At 42.2% G+C, this 27,535-nt stretch overlaps 1 protein-coding gene across 5 annotated transcripts; it reads right to left on the reverse strand.

Annotated features, from left to right (window-relative positions):
* Positions 1–1,451: 1,451 nt before the first annotated feature.
* LOC100380674 (echinoderm microtubule-associated protein-like 1) lies at positions 1,452–26,704 on the reverse strand. Of its 5 annotated transcripts, none has more exons than XM_014162120.3 (23): positions 26,446–26,704; positions 16,163–16,369; positions 15,472–15,604; positions 15,135–15,239; positions 8,877–8,899; positions 8,009–8,138; positions 7,135–7,284; positions 6,194–6,263; positions 6,024–6,038; positions 5,760–5,870; positions 5,485–5,580; positions 5,117–5,251; positions 4,932–5,031; positions 4,594–4,748; positions 4,212–4,337; positions 3,894–4,025; positions 3,601–3,668; positions 3,335–3,423; positions 3,051–3,148; positions 2,862–2,949; positions 2,673–2,768; positions 2,151–2,281; positions 1,452–1,945 (listed from the first exon to the last, which is right to left on the reverse strand). In XM_014162120.3, exons 1-23 carry the CDS (start codon positions 26,516–26,518, stop codon positions 1,820–1,822), a joined length of 2,457 nt encoding a protein of 818 aa, XP_014017595.1. In that variant the 5' UTR covers positions 26,519–26,704; the 3' UTR covers positions 1,452–1,819. The 5 variants fall into 5 exon arrangements, with proteins under 5 accessions (XP_014017595.1, XP_014017598.1, XP_014017596.1 ...); XM_014162123.3 differs by lacking the exon at positions 26,446–26,704 and adding an exon at positions 19,191–19,482; XM_014162121.3 differs by lacking the exon at positions 6,024–6,038.
* Positions 26,705–27,535: the final 831 nt, after the last annotated feature.

Below are 27,535 nucleotides of genomic sequence, written 5' to 3' on the forward strand. Positions count from 1 at the left end.
GTTTGTTTTTTCTTTTCTTGCCAAGCTAAATTATCTAAACGTCATTGGTAGGTCATTTTGCTTCTTTTAACCTTAAAAAGGCTTAATACAAGTCATTTAGCTCTTATTTCAATATATTTTACCTTCATTGTCTTGATTTACTTGATTCTGACAGCCGATAAGCAGCAAGCACTTCAAAATACTTAGACCTACTTTATGGTAACCAAATGACTCATAACTGCTCAAACACCCTTTATACCACAAAGAATTACATTTTTGTCATCAATCCTAGAGGGAATTTCAAGGGGAAGAGGTGGTGTAAAAGATCTAGACCTCCTATTAGTAAAGTGGTTCTTTTTTGAGCCTGGGCTTTAATCTTTGAGTGAAAACACAGAAAAAAAAACACTCAACAAGTGGCTGCTTGGCACAGCTGCTGGGAGTCTCATCTGCCTAATTCCACTCTAAAAATGTTAGTAATTTTGTTTAACTTTTGATATCTCCCAAGAAGTCAATATTATTACCCCCACCCCCAGTGACTGTGAGCACCAGGGCGGGAGCAGCTTGAGGCGGCCTGGAAAGAGGCAGATTAGTGTTCCCACACACCAGGGCTTCAACCCAGCTGTTGCCCAGCAACCAATTACCCAAGATATGCACTTCCTCTTTGAAGATTAAAATCCATTAACCTCCCTGCTTGAGCTTGGGTTTGTAGAGATCCGTTTTACATAATACAGTACGGCAGCGTTTGCTATATGTAGACAGTCAACCCACTTGCACCACAATTTTCGTGCTTGTTTTCAGTAACACATGGGAGTGTTTGTTAAATGATGAGTGAGGTATTCTGAATAGCTGACAGATTAATTTTAAGCGGGACAGCAATTACTTTGATGCATAAGTAGGAGTGCAGAGGTTTTTGGTGCAAAACACACCACAAAGTACCTGAAAGTGTATTCACCAACTATGACCCTTTAAAGTTGGGAGTAAAATAGGATTGCAAATGGACAATGATCAAGGACATTGTCTGTTTACCTAGGATTTACAGGAAAAAACATGACTTCATCCACATGATTGAACCACAGAGGGAAAAACAAAATAGGATGTTAATGCTGTTTGAGGTTTACTATGACCTTCTGCCTTGCTAATCAGGCACGTGTTGACAGGTCACCTCCACAGCAGCCTCATGACCAATAACAGGTTAGGCCTTGAGCCTTCAAACAAATAGGTTAAAAGGGATGTTATGGTAGTCAGCATGTCGACAGTCTAAAGAGAACAGGAAGTGATATGAGTATACTGTAGTAGATGATCAACTACATACCGGTAGCTCCAAACCAAGTCAGAAGACCCAAAATATTTGCAATACATTCATTCAACATTATTATTTTAGTGCTATCTTTTAAAGTCGCAGTACACCGTTTGAGTCACTGCCTCTGATAGATAGCTCTTTAAATACAGTATCAGAGAATATTCAAACATGATTGGGTTAGAAACTTTATTAAACAAATGAAGGCAAAGCACAGCTTAAACTCAGTCCTAAATATGTATCAAGTGCTACTGTAGGTGCCACACCACATTACAGTTAATATTAGAATACCACAGCCACTCATATACTTCCATAGACCTTTGCAACATAAATAGCAGCTACAACTGTTTAAATAGTCTTAAATAGGCTCGACATGCTTATTCTCTGAAGTCAGTGCCCCACCTAGTGGCACCTCAGGACAGTACCATCAGACAAACAGGAGTGCAGAGAGGAGAGGGTTAAAGTGGGTGTTTTTAATAGGCACAGAAGTGCTGCCCTCTGGTGGGCAGGAGGCGACGGTGGAAATTGATGCAGCAGGGTTGTCTAGGCGACCACCCACTGGAGGATGCTGGTGTCCTTCCCGCCGGTGGAGATCAGGTGACTGTCGTCGTGGAGAAAGGCAACGTTGGTCACATGGCTGCTGTGGCCACTGTAGGTATGGCTCGGGGCCTGCATGGCGTGACAAGGAAGGGAGACAAACACAAAGAGAAGGTTAATAACTCACCCACTGAGGGGCAAATCCTAACTTCCACTTACGTTAAAAACATCCCCTGAATGATTAACTTACATATGTTTAGATGCAAACAGGTTAATTTAAATGGATGAGAAAACACTAATATAAAAGCGTATAAGACGCAAATGACGACAAGCGTACCCTTGGCTGGGAGCAGGGGTTGGAGAACAAGTGCACTTTGCCAAAGTCGTCAGCAGAGGCCAGCAGGGAGGAGTCATGTGACCTGCACACGGCGTTGATGTCTGTGCCGTCAGCACCGTCGGGCCAAACACCTAGATTGAACCAGCAATGTAGTGGTAAAGAAACAATAGCTGGGTAAACTGATCGCCGGTCGGGGAATACTTTCAAAGCATTCTTCTGCAAAAGGTGGGTAGACTGTTTACTTGTGTTTACCCTCTACTACTCCACTAGATCGAACCGAACCAGCCCAGCGGCAGGAAACAATATAGACTCCCACTTGATACAACTGCAAAGACTAACAGCTCTATTTTAAAATGATTGACTGCTGTCACATTCACCAATTGCTAGTGACCTGAACCGACTGTTTAAAGAACTCAGTTACAGATGACGCATAGAAGTTTCATTTCTTGGATTTATAAAGCGACAGTCTGGTTTTGCCATCATTACCCCATATCACAAGTGAAACAGGAAGTGGTGACTCACCAAAGACACTGAAGCCTAGTACACAAGTGGAGGTTGCCCACTCCACATTACGAACTAGGTCCATGCTCGTCACATGTTTGCCGCTGGAAGCTTCCCCTTTACCACAAACAGAAGATAAGCTTGAATGTACCACAACACTACAGTTGTACTACAGTTGTAGTTATCCGCTTGGACAAAAAAAACACTCACAGAATAGGATCTCGTAGTCTCCTGAGTTGGTTACAATGTATTGGCTGTCGACGGACCAATCCAGGTGGGTGACAAAACTGGAGTGACCCTATGAGGAAATTAAATAAACAAAATCACAAAAATGTTAGTGTAAGTTTTTAAAACCGAGGGATTTAATTTCCAATCAATGAGATTGTCTTTATTACTTACAGTGCATTTCCCCACGCGGCTGTACTTCTTGCCATTCTCCGTCACGGCATAGATGTAAACAAAGTTGTCATGGGAACCTACGGCTAGGAAGTTGCCGTCTGAGAGCAGGAGAGTTAGGTTAGTTGTGGATGTAGGAGGTGGTGGATAAGAACACTGTATAATCCTGTACCGTTCAGTTCAGACAGATGGTCAGCCATTTTCTGATATTTCACCTATTGGAGCCATTAACAACATGTATATTTAAGGCGGGAGTTATAATAATGGAAATGACTCTTGCACGGTACCTGGGGAGTACTTGACATTAGAGATTATCTCATTGCCATCAGTGTGCATGTACACCAGGTCTTGTGTGTCAGTGTCCAGCACCAACCACCTACAGACAGGATGAGGAAAGTATAGGAGAGGTTATTTGATGGTGTTATTGCACTGATACTATGTAATCAAATTCCATACCAAAATCCTTCATCCTGTCCAATTGAATTGTGCTGTTAGCATTTCATTGTCCAATAAAGAGATGATTGTCAAGCCAATGCATGAGGATCTGAAATACCTTCCTGTCATGGTCCCCACTGCCAGCACAGCTCCACTGGGATGGAACCCTGCAGAGCGCCCTGGGTCCTGGAGGGAGACATGGAGGATCAACAGGGCTGCATGGTACCCATCAAATACAAGTCAGGACAACTACTGTGGACTGATGTAAATTCACTAAGCTAGATGTTTCAGGGGCCTTTGTCATTACAGCAAGGTAACCAAGTGCAGATCTGGACCAACTACAACTCTTCTTGAAACTGGTGTATATTCAAAAGGAGAGTAGCTACAGAGAAGAGTCGGAAGATTGAGCACCTCGGTGGTCTTGCTCCAGAGAGGCTGATGGGAGTTGGTGTCCCATAGGTGGACCTGCTTGTCCTGGCCACAAGTCACAAACTGCTCCATGGAAGGATGGATATCCAGGCCCCACAGCTCATCTGTGTGACCCTGAGAGATTAAGAAAGGAGGCGAGATGGTAGAGAAAGGGCATTGCATGTACAGAAAAAGCAAAATGGAGACAGATGAGGAAGAACGGTAAAAGAGGAAGGGAGAGAAGAGAAATATGGGGGTTATAAACAGGTAAAAACATACTTCCTACTGATATGTTACATTGGCAATTGACAGGTTGTGTACCTGTACTATAGGGTTGAGTGTTTCAGGGAATGAGCCTGTAAGAATGGTGTTCTTGGTGGTCCCCACTAACAGTTCCCCCTGCTTCCCCTCAGTCACGGCTCTCACTGGCCCAAACGCCTCAGGCACCTGAGAGAGAGGACACACGACAGCAACAAGCATAAAACTATACATCTCATCTGTCATTCTTAAGTAGAATTACGGCTGCCCAAAGGACACCTATACAGTTAAACACTTGGTCTTTGTAACTTATGTGCTAAGGGGGAAAAGTCAAGGGAAGCTATGAGCTCAGCAGTCTTGATTTTGGGTCATAAAGAGCACAGCTTGTCCTTATCTGCATAAGGTTTACTCATCCTTCAGAGTCATCCACACCCTCTTCTCTCACCTCCATCTCACTCTGCTTGTTATAGTCGTGGTCCCAGAGCACCATCCTGCGGTCCTTCCCTCCGCCGGACACCAGTGTACCGTCCTTCAGCACACACAGGGAGAAGATACCACCCTCGTGGGCCTTCGCCACCACCTGGCTGATCCGGTTCCCACCTGTCAATCACAAACCGCTGTCAAATAATATGCTTCAAGGAGGGACGTTTGAGGTGGACTTGTGCGATGTGTACTTTTTTCTTAATAAATTGCTTTCATAGAAGAAATGGATGTGTTACTTGAACAACTGGTTGCAGAGCACTAAGTTACAGTGGCTGAAAAGGCTACGGTCTTCAAACAGACCTTTGGCCCAGACGTAGATGTTTCCACTGGAGTCTCCTGTGATGGCGTCTCCGTTCTCAGCAAAGGCCACACACAGCACGTACTTGGGCTTCTCGTTTTTCTGGGAGTAAAGGTTTAACAGTTCTGTTATAATTAAAAAGTTAACAGGAGGCAGAAGTTAAGTTGTCTTTCGGTCGTCCACACACCTCGAACAGCCCCTGGCGCTTGGTGAGAGTGTTTCCGTCCATGGTCCAGAAGTTCAAGTGGGACTTCCCACAGGTGACGATCAGGTTGGCGTCCATGGGGTGGAAGGCTGCGGCCAGCACTGAGTCATTAGAGCACTGGAGGGGATGACAGGAGAATTAGACCCCTGAAGTGGCAGACAATGGTGACTGATTGCACCACAGACTACAACACTTCTTCATACCCAGGTCTACACCGCTGACACCTTCACTTTTCTTTATTTATGATCAGCGAGCAATCATGACAAGTCTTTACTGCAGTGATATACCATGCAATACCAAGGAAAGCAGCTCTCCTCATGCATACTGTAGTTAGTCTGAGGCTTCATCACCTTCACATCCGCCAGCTGTTTCTCCTTCTGCCAGTTCCACACAGACAGGATGTGGTCATTGGCATCGTCGACGGCACAGAGATGAGCACCACCATTCTGTTGAAGGACAGGTATTAGTCAGAGGCATACGTATCATGTAATGTAAATAAATGGCTCCATTTGTTTCAGACAATTTATAGATATTTAACATATGGCTAATATCATGGAACATGTTTTCAAAGTACTAATGAATGACTAACAAAGTTAGGTCTGTAAGCAGGTTGGGGAGGGCTTACCGACTTGGAGAAGGCCACACAGGTGACTGCCCGGTCAAACACACCCATCCCAATGACATGCAGGGTATTGAGACTGACCGAATCCCACACGCGCACATGAGGAGGCAACAGCTGAGAGAGAGAGAGAGAGAGAGTGGGTTTGAGAAAGAAATTGGATAGTGCGGTCATGCATTATAATGAAATATATATAAATAATATACAATATAAGATGGCCATAAGAGGATAACAGGTCATTTCTTCAGAAATTGTTGATTTTAAATGTACCTTGCCCTCTAACAGCTGATAATGAAATTAATGAGAGAGAGAGAAAGAGTGGGTCTGAGAGAGAGAAATTGGAACCACTGCAGCCATACATACTACTGTGAACCACAATACGATTCCCATAAGAGGTCATTCCTTCAGAATTGAAGAAAATTGTTGATTTTAATATGTACCTTGCCATCTTTGGAGGTTCCGGCGACTTGTCCAGTTGCTATGGTGACCATGTCTGGATGGATGCCTAAGCTGTCGGGAAGACAGCATTCACAGTGATGTGGCGAGTCATAAAGCCAAGCTAACCTTTCCCACTGTCCTCTGGGGAATTGTTTGTTTTTCCCGTCTCTGTATACAACGGGCTGTAATGCCGTCAAAGTCAACTAATTTATTCAGCCCTTTATTAAATGGCTCGTGAAATAAACAAACAGTCAATGATACTTCAAAAAGCAAATAACAGGCCTTACAACAAATATACTGGTATGAAAAGCCCTTGAAGCATTAGTGTTGTGATAAGTAATAATTTCATGAACACATTAGCACATTTTGAAGATAAATTCTACATTATTATAGCCACACGGAAAACAATCCAGAATAGCATTTCATTTGTATTGTAGTCAGGTATATCAAAGAGTTAGCTATAGCCCAACAAGTATGAAAATGAGACTGTGGAAGTAGGACATTAACATATACCAGCCCAACCTTTGTTTGCACAGGAGACACTGAGCCTCGAACAGGACCTCATTTAAATAAAGTTTATTCTGAATCAATGTGTCATTCAAGGAAGTTCTCTTGGCACAGTAAGCCTTGGGAAATGCAAAACGACCATGCCCCGATTTAAATCAAATGATAGCTGATGACTATCAGACAAAACTGTGAATGCACACTAGATGGCAATCACATTTAGCTAAATAAATTCCAGATGACACATCTTGCTTTTTGCGAAGCCTATTACGTGCATTGCTGCACTAAATGCAGTGGGGGCATCACCATCTGGAGTCAAAGCTAAGGCTAAGAAGAAAATAAAAAAATAAATCCTGAAGAAAAGTTGTTTGCTTGCACCAGTCATCTAAAAGGTTATGGTAGTGGGAGCTGCTAAACCAAGCACACCAACTAGCCTTACCATTTGACATCGTCGTTGTGGCCCAGGTAATGTCTCTGCTGCTGTTCCTCCACATTGTAGAGCACCACCACGGAGGCATTGAAGTAGACTATCTCCCCTGTGGGGAGCAGGTAGAGGTTGGAGCGGCAGTCTCTGCCCCTGTACCCATACCTGGACAACCGAGGGTTAAGGACCACAATGGTAATCCTGTCTGAACAACTATACTGTTGAACAGTAGGAGGCTGATGCATCACAGAACTTACGGAAGGGAAGTACAATACAAATCAAAAGAAGTTACTCTCCAGAGGCCATAAACTCACACACAAGTAGTCAACTACAAAAATAGTAATGTGGTATTATATTCTTGTGTGATAACAGTACCGCAACACTGAAATGTTCTTTCTCAAAATGCACATTATAAACTTAGTGGTTCAAGCCCTGAATGCTGATTGGCTGAAAGCCGTGGTATATCAGACAGTATACAACAGGTATGACAAAACATGTATTTTTACTGTTCTATTACATTAGTAACCAGTTTATAATAGCAATAATGCATCTCGGGGGTTTTGTGGTAAATGGCCAAAATCTGCGTTGCGTGGCGCCTAAGAACAGCCCTTAGCCGTGGTATATTGGCCATATATCACCCTCCCCCCGTGCCTTATTGCTTAAATATACTTCTATAGCCATTCTCCCCCTCAAGCTTTCCCTGCCTCATCTGGGGTGTAATCCTTACTCCAACCCTAGCAAACTGAAGAAAAAAAATGTTGCAACAAAAACAAGTTTATATTGGAATAGTTCAGGTTGGTTCCACCCTGTTTTGTTTTCCGTTTGGTTCGTAGTGAATACACCCCTGTATGCCTAGCAGCACCTCTGTTTGTCAGTGACAGAAGGATACACCCACTGCAGTTTGAGCTTGTGCTCAGGCAGCGCCCCCTTGTGGTCCAGTCTGTAGCTGTCCCTCTTCTGGTCAGGCATGTGCATGGTGACTGGCCGACCCCTCAAGAACATCCTCACATAGCCATCCTCTGATACAGGAGAGGGGGAGAGAACAGGGAGATAAGAACATGCAGGAGATAGAATTTTATTTTTATTTTTTTTAAATGGTGAAACACTTCCTATCTATACCATTCCTTGCTAGCATGAACGGTCAATAGTGAAATGTAAGTCTTTTGAACATAAGCACTCCAACAAATTCTGTTCCCCCACCCATGTAAGAGGCAGGATTTGTGTATTGAATCACTGAAGCATGATGGCAAAAGATATAGCTTCAGTGTATGTCATTTCAAACGGTTCTGAAGCTTTGCACAAAAACATGACATTGAGGCACCACAATAACTCGGGGTACCCCATAATACGGTCTCTCTTGGCTGACAAAACATCATATTAAAAACAAATTGTGGTTATGGTTGGCATTATAGTGCTGCCATAATGTGAGTCAAGTGAGCTCATTATCGGAGCAGTGTGCTATCCTCTCTGGCTCTTAGCAGGCAGCTCTGCGGTCCCTAATCATCTACCCAAGCACTCAGAGAGGACAAGGGAAAATGCAGGTAATTGGCTTTTTAAAAACGAATACAACCCCAACAATAACAGACAGGCTATTGGTTGTTGTTTATTGGACATGTTCATACTTTACTTCAGTGCTCATGTGTCATGGATTTCTGTGTAGTAAACTGGTTAATGTTTGAGGTATAAAATGAGGTATAAAAGGGTGCCACGTATGGTAAAGGAATCACACGCAGGCCTGTTGCCGTGCTAAGACGTACCTGCATTGACGGAGCATTCTTTGCTGAAACGAGAAAAAGAGAAGAGTGATTTTCTGAGATGCAGTTTTTAAACTCATGGTGCTGCTGCAATGGACTAAATTATTCAGTGACCTCATCCTTTATGCCTCCGACTTTTCTATCTACAGTAGAACCCATCTACCTGCGCCACAATGCACAGTGAGCATTATCCAAATAGTCTGCGATATTAAAAGTAGTAGTTCATACTGTAGAGCATATAGACAACAAACATTAAATGCAGTATTCAAACAATGCGGACGGCAAAATACTGTATTCATGATATGGAAAATCTAACTGGTGCCGTGCCGTGAAATGGAAAATAAGGCCAGTTACGAGAGAGCGTGATAGAGAATGAAATAGAGAGCAAGAGAGTGACAGAGACAGCACAGACAGTCAATATCCTGTCGGGTGGCCTCTCCAGCACTCCCCTACATCTGCTGAAAAGCAATGAGTTTCTGTCAAAGCCATTGAAAGGTTGCCTAGCTAGGACAGTTTGAGATTACCATGGCAACAGTCACAAGAGTGATGTAAGTAAGATAAGAGAGAAAAGTCTAGGAGGAACATGAATTGCATGAAATTGCCAATCTGTACATCTTAACCAATCCAAGAGTATAGACCAGTAGGTTATTCAGTTTGGAGGAAGACTGTGGATACAACTACAATACGACTGCAGATTATTTTCTTTGACAGCTTGTTTCATTAAATCATGCTATTCAAACTGAAACCGTATTAGTAGTACATTTGGGCAAATACCAGTTTGGATAATCGCAAGGCATAGCACACACTGAGATCCAATACAGATCAATAGACTGAAAACATGAGGGAAAAGGTGAAAGTAAACAGAGAGGCTTTCATGTTTCTGTCTTTGGCTGAGCATTCATTCACTACAGTGTATTATATCTGGAGCCTGATTGTTTGTGGGACAACCACAGAGACAGTCGGGGAAGGGCTCTCTTTAAAGTAGCCACACAAAGGCCTGTTTGTTTCCCTGCCTGCGGCTTTTCAAAAAGAGGAGAGGCCCTGTTGTGTCCAATGGGTGCCGCTGAAAGATCCAAAACCACTAATTAAAGCAAGGCTTGATGGGAACTGGCAACAGGAAGGCCAGAGAGATAAATAATGGTGTGGCTTGAAAAGCCTCCGACAATGCAGTTTATTCCTTTAACATTCCTCAAAACAAGAAACACTGTACCATTTGGTAGAACGTTACTGTTGAAACCTATGAAGTAAATACTAAAGTACCCATTATAACCTACCATCATTAGGCCTACCTAGTAAATTCCAGGTGCTACCCGAATGCAGAGAACAAAATATGCAAATACATCCATAGTCGACTTCAGTACAGATTGCTGCTTCATCTCCTTTAAAAGAGAAAGAAAAGTGGTCCAACAGGACATCATTCACTCTTCCTCAACCAGTATTTGCATGCACTCAGACCCCTTAATCAAATTTGCCATTCAAATACATGCAATCTGTTCCTCTTCCTCAGGCTCAGCTATCCCATCAAGCCAGTCTGCAATCAGAGTGCGTCAGTCGAGATGTTTAATGCATGTTGATGAGCAAGAGTGCCAATCAACAGTCATTCTGCAGAGCAAGAGGAATCAGTAATCCAGATAAACAAGCTACCCATCCACCCACAATCCCAATGAAACATTGCAACAGCAATGGGGGAAGTCAACAACAGATAGAAAAATGCCCATTCTTTTTGGTTTGTTGACTCACACATCCGTAATGCAAACTCGTAAAGGATCTGCCTAAAACTGGTTAGGGTTCCCACACGGCGCTTGTTTACGGAAGACAGAAGCGACCACCTGTGCTAATTAGCTATCTAGCACGCTCCGAACACCTGTGTGTAACGGAAGGACGCCAGAATAGTGTTTGAACTGAAAAACACAGTGGGTTGCAAATGGTTAAAACAGTGTACAGTAAGTGTATATTTTTGTATTTGTGAAATTATTTTGTTGTGATGTTAAAGTAGAGGGCTTTATGTTTCTAAAACTGTATCGCAAGCGAGAATTACTAACGTTTCTAAACGTTAAAACAGTGCGTCGGGTTTGCCCTTCACATGGTCCCAGATGATGGCCAATACTTACAGCTGAGAACCCTAGGGATAAGACAGAATGCTCCCTTGGGTTACCCAGAGCATAGCGCCCCCATGCAAACGCTTGAAAACATTCATGTTCTTAAAGAGACAATACAATGGAAAGGTCTTTGTAAAGTACGAAAGTAACGTTACTTGCATTTATTTTGATTTCTTAGTCTTGTTATCTATGGCTTTAGTTTCTGTTGCAAATCACAATTGGTCTTTGCATCATTCTGGCCTCGTTTGTTTGCTGCCCCTCCTCAAACCCCATTGAAAGGTAACGCATCAAAAGGTCCTACATAAGATAAAAACAGTTACTGCTTCCTGTTGGAAAAAACTATCCATCGACCCAAAATGGCTTGTCAAACAAACACCTTCCTAACTGCAAAATGTTTACGTATTACTTTACCTGGGTGATCTCTTCATGGTAACTTTTCCGTTAGGTAACAGCACAGTGTTGGCAACGCGGTTCACACAACACAACCCTGTCGACAACTAACAGGCTTCTTTGTTGATTCAGTTAACTTTAGCTGTGTCCGGAGTCTGTGCACTTTTTCCACCAATGGGGAGACACTTCCTGACTCTGCTGGACCTCCCTTCTGCCCTGTAACCACACCTCCGTTACCTAAGCCCCTGAAATTTGACACCGTCAGCAGAGTGAGCTCAGTGAGGGAAGAGGGAGTGGACGGACTGACTGTATCCATCTGTCTTTCAAATTCCGGTTAATAGCACCTCCATAAAACCAATCAGATCTTGTTATCTGCTATTCAAACAATGAGCAGGTGTGGGGCGTTTCTGTTTGGTACAAGCAACCATCCATGCATTTGACTGTGAATACACTGTTCCATCTTCCTTTATTAATCAACTGATGCTGTTAAATACAGTAGCCTACATAACACTGCACTGGACTAAAATTATGGAAGTACATGTTAAAAACACATCAGTAGATCTGAATTTCTATATGTATGTAGTCTAGAGGTCGACCGATTAATCAGAATGGCCGATTAATTAGGGCCGATTTCAAGTTTTCATAACAATCGGTAATCGGTATTTTTGGCCACTGATTTTTAAATTTCTTTTATATAAATATTTTTTAACTAGGCAAGTCAGTTAAGAACACATTCTTATTTTCAATGACGACCTAGGAACGGTGGGTTAACTGCCTTGTTCAGGGGCAGAACGACAGATTTTTACCTTGTCAGCTTGGGGATGCAACCTTACGGTTAACTAGTCCAACGCTCTAACCACCTGCTTTACATTGCACTCCACGAGGAGCCTGCCTGTTACGCGAATGCAGTAAGAAGCCAAGGTAAGTTGCTAGCTAGCATTAAACTTATCTTATAAAAACAATCAATCAATCATAATCACTAGTTAACTACACATGGTTGATGATATTACTAGTTTATCTAGCCTGTCCTGCGTTGCATATAATCGATGCGCATTCGTGAAAAAGGTCTGTCGTTGCTTCAACTTGTACCTAACCATAAACATCAATGTCTTTCTTAAAATCAATACACAAGTATATATTTTTAAACCTGCATCTTTAGTTAATATTGCCTGCTAACATGAATTTCTTTTAACTAGGGAAAATGTGTCACTTCTCTTGCAAACAGAGTCAGGGTATATGCAGCAGTTTGGGCCGCCTGGCTCGTTGCGAACTGTGAAGACTATTGCTTCCTAACAAAGACAGCCGACTTCGCCAAACGGGGGATGATTTAACAAAAGTGCATTTGCGAAAAAAGCACAATTGTTGCACGACTGTACCTAACCATAAACATCAATGCCTTTCTTAAAATTAATACACAGAACTATATATTTTTAAACCTGCATATTTAGCTAAAAGAAATCCAGATTAGCAGGCAATATTAACCAGGTGAAATTGTGTCACTTCTCTTCCGTTCATTGCACGCAGAGTCAGCGTATATGCAACAGTTTGGGCCGCCTGGCTCGTTGTGACCTAATTTGCCAGAATTTTACGTAATTATGACATAACATTGAAGGTTGTGCAATGTAACAGGAACATTTAGACTTATGGATGCCACCCGTTAGGTAAAATATGGAACGGTTCCGTATTTCACTGAAATAATAAATGTGATAGGTCATTAATATGGTCAAATCCGGAAACTAAGGCTTGTGTTTCTGTGTGTTATTATATTATAATTAAGTCTATGATTTGATAGAGCAGTCTGACTGAGCGGTGGTAGGCACCAGCAGGCTCGTAAGCATTCATTCAAAATAGCACTTTCGTGCGTTTTGCCAGAAGCCCTTCGCAATGCATTGCGCTGTTTATGACTTCAAGCCTGTCAACTCCCAAGATTAGGCTGGTGTAACCGATGTGAAATGGCTAGCTAGTTAGCCGGGTGTGCGCTAATAGCGTTTGTAACGTCACTCACTCTGAGACTTGGAGTAGTTGTTTCCCTTGCTCTGCATGGGTAACGCTGCTTCGAGGGTGGCTGTTATCGATGTGTTCCTGGTTCGAGCCCAGGTAGGAGCGAGGAGAGGGACGGAAGCTATACTGTTACACTGGCAATACTAAAGTGCCTATAAGAACATCCAATAGTCAAAGGTATATGAAATGCAAATCGTATAGAGAGAAATAGTCCTATAATTCCTATAATAACAACAACCTAAAACTTCTTACCTGGGAATATTGAAGACTCATGTTAAAAGGAACCACCGGCTTTCATATGTTCATGTTCTGAGCAAGGAACTTAAACGTTAGCTTTCTTACATGGCACATACTGCACTTTTACTTTCTTCTCCAACACTTTGTTTTTGCATTATTTAAACCAAATTGAACATGTTTCATTATTTATTTGAGGCTAAATTGATTTTATTGATGTATTATATTAAGTTAAAATAAGTGTTCATTCAGTATTGTTGTAATTGTCATTATTACAAATAAAAAAAACGTAAAAAAACAAACCAAAAAACGGCCGATTAATCGGTATCAGCTTTTTTTGGGTCCTCCAATAATCGGTATCGGCGGCGAAAAATCATAATCGGCCGACCTCTAATGTAGTCGACATAGAGAGGTCATATGGCCTCCACATGGACATCCTCTCCTCCCTAGACATTACACATACAGGGGTCGAAATGATTCAAGCCAGTCAAAGATCCAGCGTCCAATACAACACCATGGTGTTACACAGCAATGCATCCGTGGTGCATTCACACAAGTGTTTAAGGATCATTTGTCATCTGATCTGAACAGCAAGAGGTTAAAAACAACGATCGGTCTACTGATCAGTGTCCTAAATTGGACGTCAACAAACCCCCTGAGACCTTGGCACCTGCACTGTCAGAATACAATGTCAGCCCGAGGAATAGCTGAGAAGAACACAGACCAAGACCATATGTCACCTGTCTGATCGAACAGGGAGAAAGAAAGGGTATTTTATCTGGCAAGTGAGGCAGATGCGGCTGCTCAGGACGTTACAAGCTGTCTTGATATTTTCCTCAGATCAGAGATGAGCTTTATACCCATTCTCAGATGTTGGGTAGACTTCACAGATGTATAAGGTATGCATGGATGTACAGTACCAGTCAAAAGTTTGGACACACCTACTCATTCAAGGGTTTTTCTTTATTTTTTACTATTTTCTACCTTCTAGAATAATAGTGAAGACATCAAAACTATGAAATAACACATACGGAATCATGTAGTTACCAAAAAAGTGTTAAACAAATCGAAATATATTTTATATGAGATTCTTCAAAGTAGCCACCGTCTGCCTTGATGGCAACTTTGCACACTGTAGAAGAATAGTAAAAATGAAGAAAAGCCATGGAATGAGTAGGTGTGTCTAAACTTTTGACTGGTACTGTATATTAACACCGATGTGAGCTACGGACACAGGTGTCTTGTGGATAAAAGAGGGACATTGATGTGCGCTAACGGGGAACAAATCATAGTTAACTGTAACACCGAGCTGCCTAAGCATAAACCTATGTGAAAATCCAACGCTAAGTTGCTGCTTTGGTCTTCTCTGCCCAATGACTACATCATTGTCAGTCAGAGGGTTACTTGGCTGCACACTATGCTCTCTCAGTTAGCCAGATGGAGCAGGAGTGTTTGCTGTGTCAGTGTTTTGAGGGTTAGCTGAGTCAGTGTCTGTGTTTAGGGGGTTAGCGGTGTCTGTGCTGTATCAGACAATCACCTGCTCCTGCCACATGTGGAGCTGCTTGACGAGGTGGTTCTGCTTCTGCTGTCAGACACCATCTCTCTCCTGGCCGTGGAGAGGCGCTCCGTCGACATGCTCTTCCTGGTGGGGGAGAATAGGTGAGAGGGAGAGAAAAAAGACAAGAGGTGGAAAGAGGGGGAGGGTGAAGAGTGAACAAGGATATTGAGGGGGATATGAAATGTCTCCGGTCATAAGTTTGCAGTGCAGACTGTAGATTCAACACCACACTGCCACCCTAAGGATGGGCTTGGAAATGCACAATAGAAGGATACCAAGAAAAACAGTATTAGATCCACACATTCGGATGTCTTACCTTTTGATGGACAGCAACAATTCCTTTTTGGGAGAAGAGGGGGAGGAAGGGTATCCCCCCATATGTTTCTGCTGGACATAACCATTACTGAGAGTGAGAGGCTTGGATGGTAAGGCTTGCAAGAGTTGGCGCACTGGCATCAAAAGAGGGAGAGAAGAATGGTTCAGTAAACAGACCTTTGTTGTTGAAGTTTTTCCAAATCGACAATGCAAATTCTTACCAAAAACTACATACAGTACATGCTGTATCTCTCCATTGCAAGCTTTAAATACATGTAAAAATATCTAAATTGTTTCCTGATATTTCTTATATATCTCTCAGAAATAGGACAGACACTTCAGAACAAACTTCCTTTAGATTATATTTTTTGGACTATTTCTTTATGTATGAAGCTGTTATTCAATGCGTTTCTTTGGGCCAAATTAAATGTTTAATCAAATCATTTTTGTATATATATTTTTGATACCTTAAGGGGGTCCTAAAATTACAAATCAAATAGCTAAATTATCCTGGGTATGACCATCTTAAAACAATTCCCCCTGGCTGGCAACCAACATTCTCCATGCCTTGTGCGTCAGGTTTATAATGCAACCTCCTCAGTAGAAGCTTCTAGACTCTCCTATTACACCTAGTACTGTATGTTGACGAGACTACGGTGGTCTAACGTGGTCCCAGCCTCCCAGCTCCTCACCCTTGGTGGGTGCGGCCAAGGTAGGCCTCCTCCCCCCCGCTCCGGCCCCAGGCTGAGTCAGCTCCTCACAGCTGCCCAGTCTGCGCAGCGCGTCGGCCAGTGCAGCCTTCAGCAGCTGGATCTCATCCTCCTGCAACTGGACACGCTGCTCCAGGTGGGATAGGCGGTCGTCCACCTCCATGGTGCTGCCCGCAGACACATTGTCATCTGAGAGATAGGGATAGAGAGTGGGGGTTAGAGGGAGGGGGAGAGAGAGGGAGAAGGAAAAACGGACAGAGACAGAGATGGTGTCAGGGTGAAGGAACAAAGATGTTTTGTTGTTCACCCAGTACAAAAGCAGGAATTTGCATAATTCTCCAAGCTTTATGTGTTAGTTTTTGCTAATAAAGATTACACTAGGCTACTTCCTTGACAAACAATATGTTGGTCTTAAATTCCTACAGCAAAGAACAAAAATTACAGTGCTGGGGTTTCTGACATTAATGAAAAGCAGTATTTGCTTGAAACAAAATTGATGCCAACCCTGTTTTGAAGACTTTACTCTTTCATGTGTTGTCACTAGCACATTATACCTGTCCCTAGTTCTAGCTCCAAGACGGCGGCAATTTGAAAAAGTATATTGTGCTGATTTTATTAGCGCGTTGAACCATGTCGTGCGTCGTACTTTAAAAACTCAGTGGATAGTGCGAAAACAATGACGTCATTTCTGACGTCAATTATGCACCTTCGCCAGCTAGACCCTAACCTCTCGTCCTTCACTGGGATGACATCATTTGGCTGTCCAATTTAATCCTCTGTTCCAGCTCAAATGCTTAACTGTGCAATATCAGATAGGATGCCCTGTAACTGAAAGGTCTGACAATTCTTTCAAATGTCTTTCAACAAAACAATGCAGTTAAAACAGATTTTGTGACAATGTAACCGCATGCTGTACATTCATTATAATGTTGAGTTGACAACTGTTTGCCACTTGACAAAATTCCAGTGCTTGTTATCATCATATCCCATTCAATGGTGGAAAAAGTACTCAATTGTCATACTTGAGTAAAAGTAAAGATACCTTAATAGAAAATGACTCAAGTAAAAATGAAAGTCACCCAGTAAAATACTACTTGAGTAAAAGTCTAAAAGTATTTGGTTTAAAATATACTTAAGCATCAAAGGTAAATGGAACTGCTAAAATGTACTTAAATATCAAAAGTAAAAGTATAAATAATTTCAAGTTCCTTATATTAAGCAAACCAGACGGCACAATTTTTCTTTTATTTTTATTGACAGATAGCCAGGGGCACACTCCAGCAAACGAAGCATTTGTGTGTAGTGAGACCGACAGATCAGAGGCAGTAGGGATGACCAGGGATGTTCTCTCGATAAGTGTGTGAATTGTACAATTTTCCTGTCAAAATTTAAGTAGATTTAGGTGTCAGGGAAAATGTATGGCGTAAAAAGTACATTATTTTCTTTAGGAATGTAGTGAAGTAAAAGTTGCAAAAATATCAATAGTAAAATACAGATACCCCAAAATACTACTTAAGTACTGTAGTACCTTAAAGTATATTTACTCAAGTACTTTACACCACTGATGCCATTCAAATGACCAAGAGACATTGTTAGATGAATGTGTCTTTGGAGAAGGATATGCAGTACTACCAACAGGATTTCTTAGTATAATGCTGCCCTGACTGACATGCCTATTTACTCTGCCTGTAACATGTCTGACCCAGTAGAACCAATTATCTCATCTCTCAGTCAGAAAGATTGTGGGAGAACACGCATTCAAATGGGGCATAGTCGAGAGTTTTACTTTAAAAATCCAAACATCTGTTCATGTTTTTGATTCAGCAGGAGGGGAAATGAAAGAACATGTCAAACTCAAATCAAATCAAAGTTTATTTGTCACGTGCGCCGAATACAACAGGTGTAGACCTTTCAGTGAAATGCTTACTTACAATAGTGCAAAAAAGGTGTTAGGTCAGTAAAGAAATAAAACAACAGTAAAAAGACAGGCTATATACAGTAGCGAGGTTCTAAAATTAGCGAGTCTACATACAGACACCGGTTAGTCAGGCTGATGGAGGTAGTATGTACATGTAGATATGGTTAAAGTGACTATGCATATATGATGAACAGAGAGTAGCAGTAGCGTAAAAGAGGGGGTGGTGAGTGGTGGGTGGCGGGACACAATGCAGATAGATTGGTTAGCCAATGTGCGGGAGCACTGGTTGGTCGGCCCAATTGAGGTAGTATGTACATGAATGTATAGTTAAAGTGACTATGCACACTGGGTACTCCAACATAACAAATACCTACTCCGACATACATAAACAAATACCTATTTACTTGGCTGCGCTGTCAATTAACCATGGCGTGCTTTATAACCTTGGTCACAATTTGAAAGCTGCAGAGTAAAAGCATTGATAACATTTCAATCGCCTCTGCAGCAAATGTCAATTACACTGCCTCTGAACGGCCAAGGTTGAAAACAACCACTTCTAGAGGTTCACTCCACCCATACCCATGTAAAAAAAAAAAAAAAACTGTTTGAATTGTTTCTGGTAATGAATTAAGTGTGATCATTCATTCATTTAAACCTACCTAATTTTTCAACAACGTTTCCACAGAAATGCCATCCCATTACTTTGTTAATGAAACAACCTTCCCCCTTGCACTTTACACGCAGTAGCTGTCCGACAGACTGCAGGCTTATGATGCGTACTCAATAACTTTCTCTTTACTGCCTCCAGTAGATGACACAGCACAGGCAAAGGACAGCTACAGCTAGCACAGTTAAAGCAGGTGGCAGCTGTGTTAAAAAAAAAAAAGCATGGCTACTAATGATATAATTTGAAAATGACTAAATGGGGAGAGGAGAGAGGGAATGGGAGGGGAGGAGGGAAGGTTAGCTCTATGGCGTAAGGTGGAGAGGGATGAACCCCTGTGTGATGCGAGAGGACAATGGAGGTCAGGGCGAAAAGCAAAGCCTGCTGAAATATTCATTGGGCTCTGGAGTCTGCTTGCCTTCCCCTACCTGTCATGCTCAGTCACTCAGCCAGTCAGCCAGTCACTCAGTCAGTCTGACAGCCTGCTCTCCTCTCCTTGGCTCTCTTGGGGGGTCCCGGGATGCCAAGTCTGGGCTTCTTTCTGATGTAGGGTTTTCCCCTCGTCTCCTCTACAGCCAGTGCCTGTTCTGCCTCTCTCTCCCTGGACCAACCCCCCTTCCTTCTACTTATTCTCCTCCTCCTTTCTAGAAGTATGTGCGGCTCACAAAGAGACAGGCGAGTCACTGTTTGTAACAGGACACTGCTCCCGGCAGTCCTGCCTCCACAGCGGCAGCAGCAGTGGATGCAGCCTGAGGCTGGCTTGGCTGGGGGCCAGACATTTACAACGCTGCAGAAACAGCCAGGCGCAACCAGGAAGTGAGACTGCAGTGGGTGGGATCCGGGCCTCCTCCATTCATGACACACAAATGCACACGCGCATACACACACAGAGAGAGAGAGAGGTAAATGTGTATGTGATCACATCAGGCACACCATGGCATGGCTGGAATCATACTGTACATAATATCAATGACAGAATGACAGACACAATTCAGCCCCCTGCCTTCATCTCCAAGGAAGTCAATGAGGTCTTCTCTATCAATAACACACACACCACTGGGACCAGGGTCTACATGAGTAACAATGTGAGCAAACCCTAGAGATGGGATCATACTACCTGCTGTTACACCATGTGAGCCAATGGTTAACACACCTAAATGCTGACCTGTAGGTATTAAAATTCATGACAGATGAGCCATGGTTGTTGCACGCAGTCTGAGGTAGTCAATAACACAAATGGGCCAGATGGTCACAAGTTAAAGTGTATTTACCTTCACAAGCCTTTTACTATCTATTGTTTGCATTCATGATAATCAATAGCTTGTTGTGGGATAAAATACACCTGTACACAATTGCTATCTCAGCTGTTAAAGTGCTTAACCTATAGTGACTGTAGGAGCTAAACTGTCACCGTCACCACCAGCACCAGACCATTCAGAGTCCAGACTAGAGCTTTGGTCACAGACACAAAGGCAGCAACCAATCTACAATAAAGGTCAACCCTGACCAAGATGGCTCCAAAGTCAATTCTACCTCCCTTTGGCAGAGAAGCTGAGCTGCTCCCCTCTGTATTCCACCGTCTGGGGTGATCTGCAGCCTGGAACCGATCCTAAGTCTGCAGCACATCCAGGCTACGCAGCTAGCACATTTGGTTCTTTGGAAGTCCTGGGAACATATGTTTTTGGTTTCACATTGTTTGCAGGAACGAAGCCATATGTTTCATGACCTGGTAACTCTGATTTTTTTCAAATGTTTTGCCTGTTCTTGGGAACGTTTACTTTTAGGTTGCTGTGAGGTTCTGAGAATGTTTTAATCTGGTTCCTTAATTTCACTGCACCTATCTGGTGTATGTGACAATAAAACATTATGTATGTGACAAAATGTTTGTTTTATTAATGCTCTGAGAACAGAAATGATAGATTATGTGGACATTTAACTTCCTTTTTTTCAGTAGGACTTTTGATAACACTGCTAGCTTATTTGAGGTAAAAAATAAAAATAAAAAATTGAACTTCGAGCACAGATAGGACACATGGAAATTCATTTCCTTAGGCATTATTCATGCAAACATGTATTTTTTATAGCAACACAGTATCAGTGAGATTTAAACCTATAATCTTCTGTTCTCTAGCCATGGGAATTAGTCAACTGCGCCACCAGGATGGAGCTAGCATACCATGTTTTTTTAGCATACAAAGCTGTTCATTCTAGTATTTTCAAACAGACCCCATTTTAAAAGAAACTAGCAATCATTAAAGATCAGGTGTGGCCAATTAGTGGGCACAAGACAACACACCTAAAAGAAAACTCAAAAGTGATATTTTGGCATTTGTTTGATTAGTCCATTGTTGATATAGTCCCAAAGTGTTTTGCAGGTCTTGACATAGATTTTCAACCAGATTTAAGTCAAAACTGTAACTCGGCCACTCAGGAACACGGTCTTCTTGGTAAGCAACTCCAGTGTAGATTTGGCCTTGTGTTTTAGGTTATTGTCCTGCTGATAGGTGAATTCATCTCCCAGTGTCTGGTGGAAAGCATACCGAACCAGCTTCTCCTCTAGGATTTTGCTTGTGCTAATCTCCATTACGTTTCTTTTTATATCCTGAAAAACTCCCCAGTCCTTAACGATTACAAGCATACCCATAACATGAAGCAGCCACCACTATGCTTGAAAATATGGAGAGTGGTACTCAGTAATGTGTAGTATTGGGTTTGCCCCAAACATAACACTTTCTATTCAGGAAAAAAAGTAATTACTTCACCACATTTGTTGCAGTATTACTTTAGTGTGTTGTTGCAAACAGTATGCATGTTTTGAAATATTTGTATTCTGTACAGGCTTCCTTCTTTTCACTCTGTGAATTAGGTTAGCATTGTGGAGTAACAACAATTCTTCTATCACAGCCATTAAACTCTGCAACTGTTTTAAAGTCACCATTGGCCTCATGGTGAAATCTCTTGAGTGGTTTCTTTCATTTACATTACATTTTAGTCATTTAACAGACACTCTTATCCAGAGCAACTTACAGTAGTGAATGCATACATTTCATACAATTTCATAAAAATTTTTCTCTGCTGGCCCCCCGTGGGAATCGAACCCACAACCCTGGCGTTGCAAACCCCATGCTCTACCAACGGAGCTACGGGAATGCCTTTCCTCTCCGGCAACTGAGTTAGGAAGGACGCCTGTATCTTTGTAGTGACTGAGTGTATTGATACACCATCCAAAGTGTAATTAATAACTTCACCATGCTCAGTGATATTCAATGTCTATTTAGTTGTTTTACCCATCTACCAATAGATGCCATTCTTTGCGAGGCATCGGAAATCCTCCATGGTCTTGGTGGTTGAATCTGATTGAAATTCACTGCTCGACTGAGTGACCTTACAGATAATTGTATGTGTGGGGTACAGAAATTATGTACTAGTCATTCAAGAATAATTTTAAACACTATTATGTTTAATTTTAGCTGCGGACATTGTTGTTCTATAGCAGTTAGGTAGCTGAATGACTGCACAAAAATGTAAATTTGTTACTATCTGTATGTTGTTCCTTGTTCAAATGCAAACCATAACTGTCAGCGTTGTTGTTTAATTTCAATTTAACATTATGGATTTTTTTTTACATTTTGAATTAATCAAGAAGCATAAATCAAAGTTAGATTTTTACTTAGTTACAGTAGACAACAGAACAATGATACATGTAAAATTATACAGATAATAGCAGATAAACAGTTGTACTGATAAATACAAGTCAATAAGAAATATTTACAGTGACAACAGTGTATTTATTCTACTCCTGTTCCTTAACTCCCAATCACTGTCTACATCTTAGACGGGGTTAGACGATCAGATTAAACCAACCACATCCCCAGCTAGCCTGGCACCAAAGCTGTTTCAAATGAAACGGGAACAACTCACTGTACTTCACTTTTGAGAGAATGTTTCTGTTTAAACCAGGGAATGCTGTGAACTCTCTGCCTGGTTGGGTTTTAACAGCTCTGCCTCCCTGACAACCTCCACAAAGGCTAGAATGTCCCCGGGCTGGCGACCAGCATGATGGATGCCACTAGACTTTGGTGCCTCTAACTCAGCGTCTGTGGTGTCCATCATGTCCTCGACAACAATGGACTTGCTAATCCTGTCTGTTGCTTGCTCAATCATGTTTGGACCCAGGTCCTTCAAAAATGACTTCAAGAAGCTGAGGTGTTCCAGGTGTAGGTCAAGAGGGATATTCTTTCCCTTCACATTCTAGAACCTGTTCCAGGTAAGACTGTGTGCCAACCGAAGGGAAAGAGTGGCAATGACTTGCAAGGTCAGTAGAAGGGTACTGTAGGCATATTGGCTATGACCATAGGCCTTGTAGAACAACAGAGTTACAGTGTATAACCACAACAACATCTCCCCATCTCCCTACATGTTGGACAGGAAGAAGCCAAAGCTGAGTTTTGCCTCAGTATGTTGTTTTTTGTGGTCCTCCTCACTAGACTTGGGTGTATTCATTACGGAAACGGTTTACCATTTAAGAACTAAATAGAAGCAAACAGAGCAAACGGAACGAAACTGTAATGCGTGTATATGGGAGGCGAAGTCAAGTGCAGGAGAGCGGAGTATAATAAACAGGTGCACTTTAATGCAGGTTACCAAATGACAGCACATAACACATACAAGTGCCAAAAACACGGTCTAAAACAAAAGGGCAGCGCCTGACAATCATCCACGTAACAAATAACAATCACTCACAAATACAACATGGGGAACAGAGGGTTAAATAATAAACAAGTGATTGGTGAGTGAAGCCAGGTGTGAAAAGACAAAGACAGAACAAATGGAAAATGAAAAGTGGATCGGCGGTGGCTAGAAAGCTGGTGACGTCGACCGCCGAACGCCGCCCGAACAAGGAGAGGGACCGACTTCGGCGGAAGTCGTGACAGAAACGGGGAGGGACCTACCTGTTTATGTCCAATAGAATAGAATGTCAAATGAATGTCCAGAATAGAATGTTCAATAGAATTTCAATTGGAGTAAACAGTTTGTTGCAAAACGTTTTGCAACAGACTAAACATTTTGCAACAGAATTTGCATAATGATTAAACCCCTGGTTGCATCTGGCACTGAATCCACTACCAAGTCATGATGTTTTCTCCCTTGCTCCCTTGTTTTCTCCCTGATGGTTCTCCCTTGCTTTTCTGTATGAGTAAAAGAAAAACTGCAACCTGGTATACGGCATGGGAAATGCTTCCTCTGTAGAGGTTGGCCCCTGGACATATTTCTGACACCGGTTGCAATGTCAGTGATGTCACCAAACATGATGAATCTGTCCACGATTTGTGACACAGAGACAAGCAGCCAGCTCCTCTTCACATCAGGTGAACCACTAATGATGTGGTCGGGAATTAAACAGTCTGGGACATCTGTTAATACAAATTCAAAAAAGTGTAATAATGACAATGATAAATACACATTAGTTAATGCATTAGACATGACAAAAGAACTATGATATTTCAAAAACATAATAAAAAAATGATAATATCATGGTAAACCAATTGTAAAGGTACCATCTCATTGTTTTCTAGGATAAAAATATATTCTCAGATATGTTGGACATTTTCAAGCATTTCATTTTTACTTATGCACTACTAGCTAGCTAGTTAGCTAGGAGCCCAATTAATGTTCAACATAGCGTGGACTTAATTAATATCAAATTATGTATAGTTACCATTTGCATGTAACGTGAACCTCCTCCTCCTCAACAATCCTCATGAGGTTCTCCATACACTGTTGATGCCAGCATATTCCACCACTTGTTGTTCAGCAACCAAGACTCTGGGTTACTGAAAACCTGGCAACGTCCATGGATCCCCAGCAGTGATCCCCAGCTTCACAACCTCTCTGATCTGGTCCTCCATGGAGGGCGACCAACGGCGACAACAACGAGTATTAGGTTCTCGATCCCATCCCAGTTTCTTGACTACCAGCGGAGTTAGCTTGTAAATCAAGCTCTTGACAAACCCAGTCGGAAGAAGAGTGAAAAACAGTTCTGATATAACTGCTCCTATAGCAGCATCAACACCAACCTCCTCAAGAGCAGCCATTGTTGTTATGATTTTCGACTTGTGCGCCCACAGATTATTAGAGGATGCTGATTGGTCCGGCCATACGGTGGATAGAAGGGAGGGGCTCAAACGGTTTGACTCTTGTCGTGGCCAGACTGTATCCGTGTAGCGAAACATAATGTAAGCTCGCGAGGTCAGGATGGTTCGTAAGAGGCTAGAACATTACAAACATTAAAATTAGATGTAACCATATTTGATATTTTAGGAAACGTTCTGTTAAAGTAATGAAATACCAAGAAAATTATGATTTTTTAGGTCAATTTACTTAAATGTGCTGAGAATGTTCCAAAGCCAAGCAACCATCCTGCACCATTCTCAGAAAGGTGTGGGAAGGTTGTATGCAAAATAACCATAGGACAACCACACTCTCACCAAGCTCTAAGAAACATATGATTCTTAGAACGTTATGTGCTAGCTGGGTAGGCTTTGGCCATGGGAGACCCTGGCAAGACACCCAGGCTGGGTACTGGGCATACCAGACCCTGCCATGGGAAATATCTACCCAGGCTTACAGGGTCAGGACAGCCTGGCCATTTGAACAGATGACATGTCTCTCCATGTCTGTCCACCTGTCACTGAATATGATTTTATAGTAGGCTATCTTCCACTTATAGGCTATATGTAGACCTGCATGTAGCCCAATACACAGAACCTCTGAGTTTCACAGATTTTTGTTCAGCAATACATTGAATACCGTGTAAGTCTATTTAGGTATGCTACACGTCCTATCAAATATCCTATGTTCACTCTCACACTGCTTACATGGCAAACGAGGTGTTGATGCATAAGTGGATTTGTGAACTATGTGAAAATATATTGGATAGCATGGGTGCATAAAATATAAATAAATACTTTAGAGTAAAAGATATTACCTATAGTATGTTGTTTGTTTTCTTCTCACACAGTGGACACTGGACATGCATGAACCTGGTCTTGTGAGGTGGCCAGTTACAGCATCATTGCATCAGCTTTTCTTTCTTAGCTGTCCTGTTATGATCGCTCTTTACAGTCATGTCCAGCCCCTGCTGCCCCTCAAAAAGTGAACACCATTCTCTAATTTACAACACAGCGAGATGAAGCCACAACAGTGTACTTCATCTGTCACTCTTCTCTCAAAGGCAATTCAACTTAATCTGAAACTGTGAACCATAATATGCAAATAGTTCCAATATTAAATATCATAGAGATAGCCTATCTGTCTCCCCCCAGCCGGATCATGTTTTACATATAGTCAAAGAGGGTTGGGCAGGTTGACCATAGGCTACAACAGAGCCATATGTTTCTAAATACATGGCTCTGGGTTACACCTATTAATCACAAAATAACAGTGAGTGAACATGAAGTTCATGACAGCCTGCTCTATGATGGATGGATAGATCCTAGATCATTCTAAAGATGCAAGCTAACATTCTATTCAACAATCTGTAGCTCCAGACACATCTCTGTTTCGTGTAAACTGGTATGAAACCTGCAAACAGGTGCATGAAAACCTAGTCCCACCACCGTGTGCCACGGTTCATATCAAAACCGGTAGACTTAGATGCCACCAAGTCAAAGGTGAACTCACCATTGCAGTACTGGAGAAGGAGTGAAGTGGTATCATAAAGGTTCCCACATGATGAAGCGATCCTCTCCGACATTTCTTTCTTTTCAAGCAGACCCGTCACTTCCCCTTTCTTGCAGCCTCCTTATCCACACGTCTTTCCCCCCCCACTTCTCCACATCCAGAAACCCTCAACACCTTTCGCTGTTTGTCGCTCACCAGCCAGACTACCGTCTGCTCTCCGTATCTGTTACTATAGCAACAGCCTCACCATTGAGTTTGCCAACCATTCGGAACGGGGGGGGGGCACGTGACATTTAGGAAGCGTTCGTAAATTCGCTCTGGCTATCTACTCCGATTTCAGACACTCTCGTCTGAGTGTGCTGGGGTGTAGACTTTAACTGATGAATTTAACGAACGCTCAACACCCGTTGAATATGACCGGTGTCAGTAACGTTGGCAAAAAAGCTTAATTAAATTGTTGCCAGTAGCACAGTTACAGTCACCAACGCTCTGGATAACATGAAACCAGCTCTGCTAAGGTAACGTTATGTACAATGGTCAGAGTAAGGTGTTCTCTCATTTATGTCTGGAAGTAGTTAGCTAACTTTAGCCAGTTAGCTTGTGCGCTTGACTGCCGTTGTGAGGTCAGAACGCTCGGATCAACCCTACTCCTCCGCCACGCTCTAAACGCTCCGAATGCGAAACGCTCTGAATTTACGAACGGACAATCTGACAAAGCTCTGAATTTAAGAGTGCACTCTGAGTGCTCCAGAATGAATTTACGAACGCACCCCTTATTTGATACCTGCATAGAAACATAATTACCTCGAAGGACAACTTGGGAGTATTCAATGTGGAGAATGGAGGGATAACTCGGCTCAAAATCTGTCTTCTCTAGAAGGTGGAGTTTGTTGTGTTTTTCACTTACCAAGCGAGGAGCTTGTGTAAAAATAAATGTAATGGCTTATTTGATCAAATATACGTTTTTTTCTAATCATTATGTTGTTACGAGTGTACTGATATAAGTAGGACACGGCAACTTTAAGAAAAAAACTACTTATATCGGTGTATTGCCTGGTCGTCACTAGTTACCATAGCCACAAAGTCATAA

The sequence above is a fragment of the Salmo salar genome, chromosome 20, assembly GCF_965601325.2.
Source record: "Salmo salar chromosome 20, fSalSal1, whole genome shotgun sequence".
Classification (NCBI taxonomy): Eukaryota; Metazoa; Chordata; class Actinopteri; order Salmoniformes; family Salmonidae; genus Salmo; species Salmo salar.

Coding starts and splice junctions, on each gene's coding strand:
- LOC100380674 (XM_014162120.3), bottom strand. CDS start 26,518: ATGTCGGAGAGGATCGCTTCATCATGTGGGAACCTTTATGATACCACT. Junction 8,139..8,876: donor AGAATGCTCCGTCAATGCAG/GTACGTCTTAGC, acceptor CTCCTGTATCAG/AGGATGGCTATGTGAGGATG. Junction 5,252..5,484: donor AACAGCTGGCGGATGTGAAG/GTGATGAAGCCT, acceptor CATCCCCTCCAG/TGCTCTAATGACTCAGTGCT.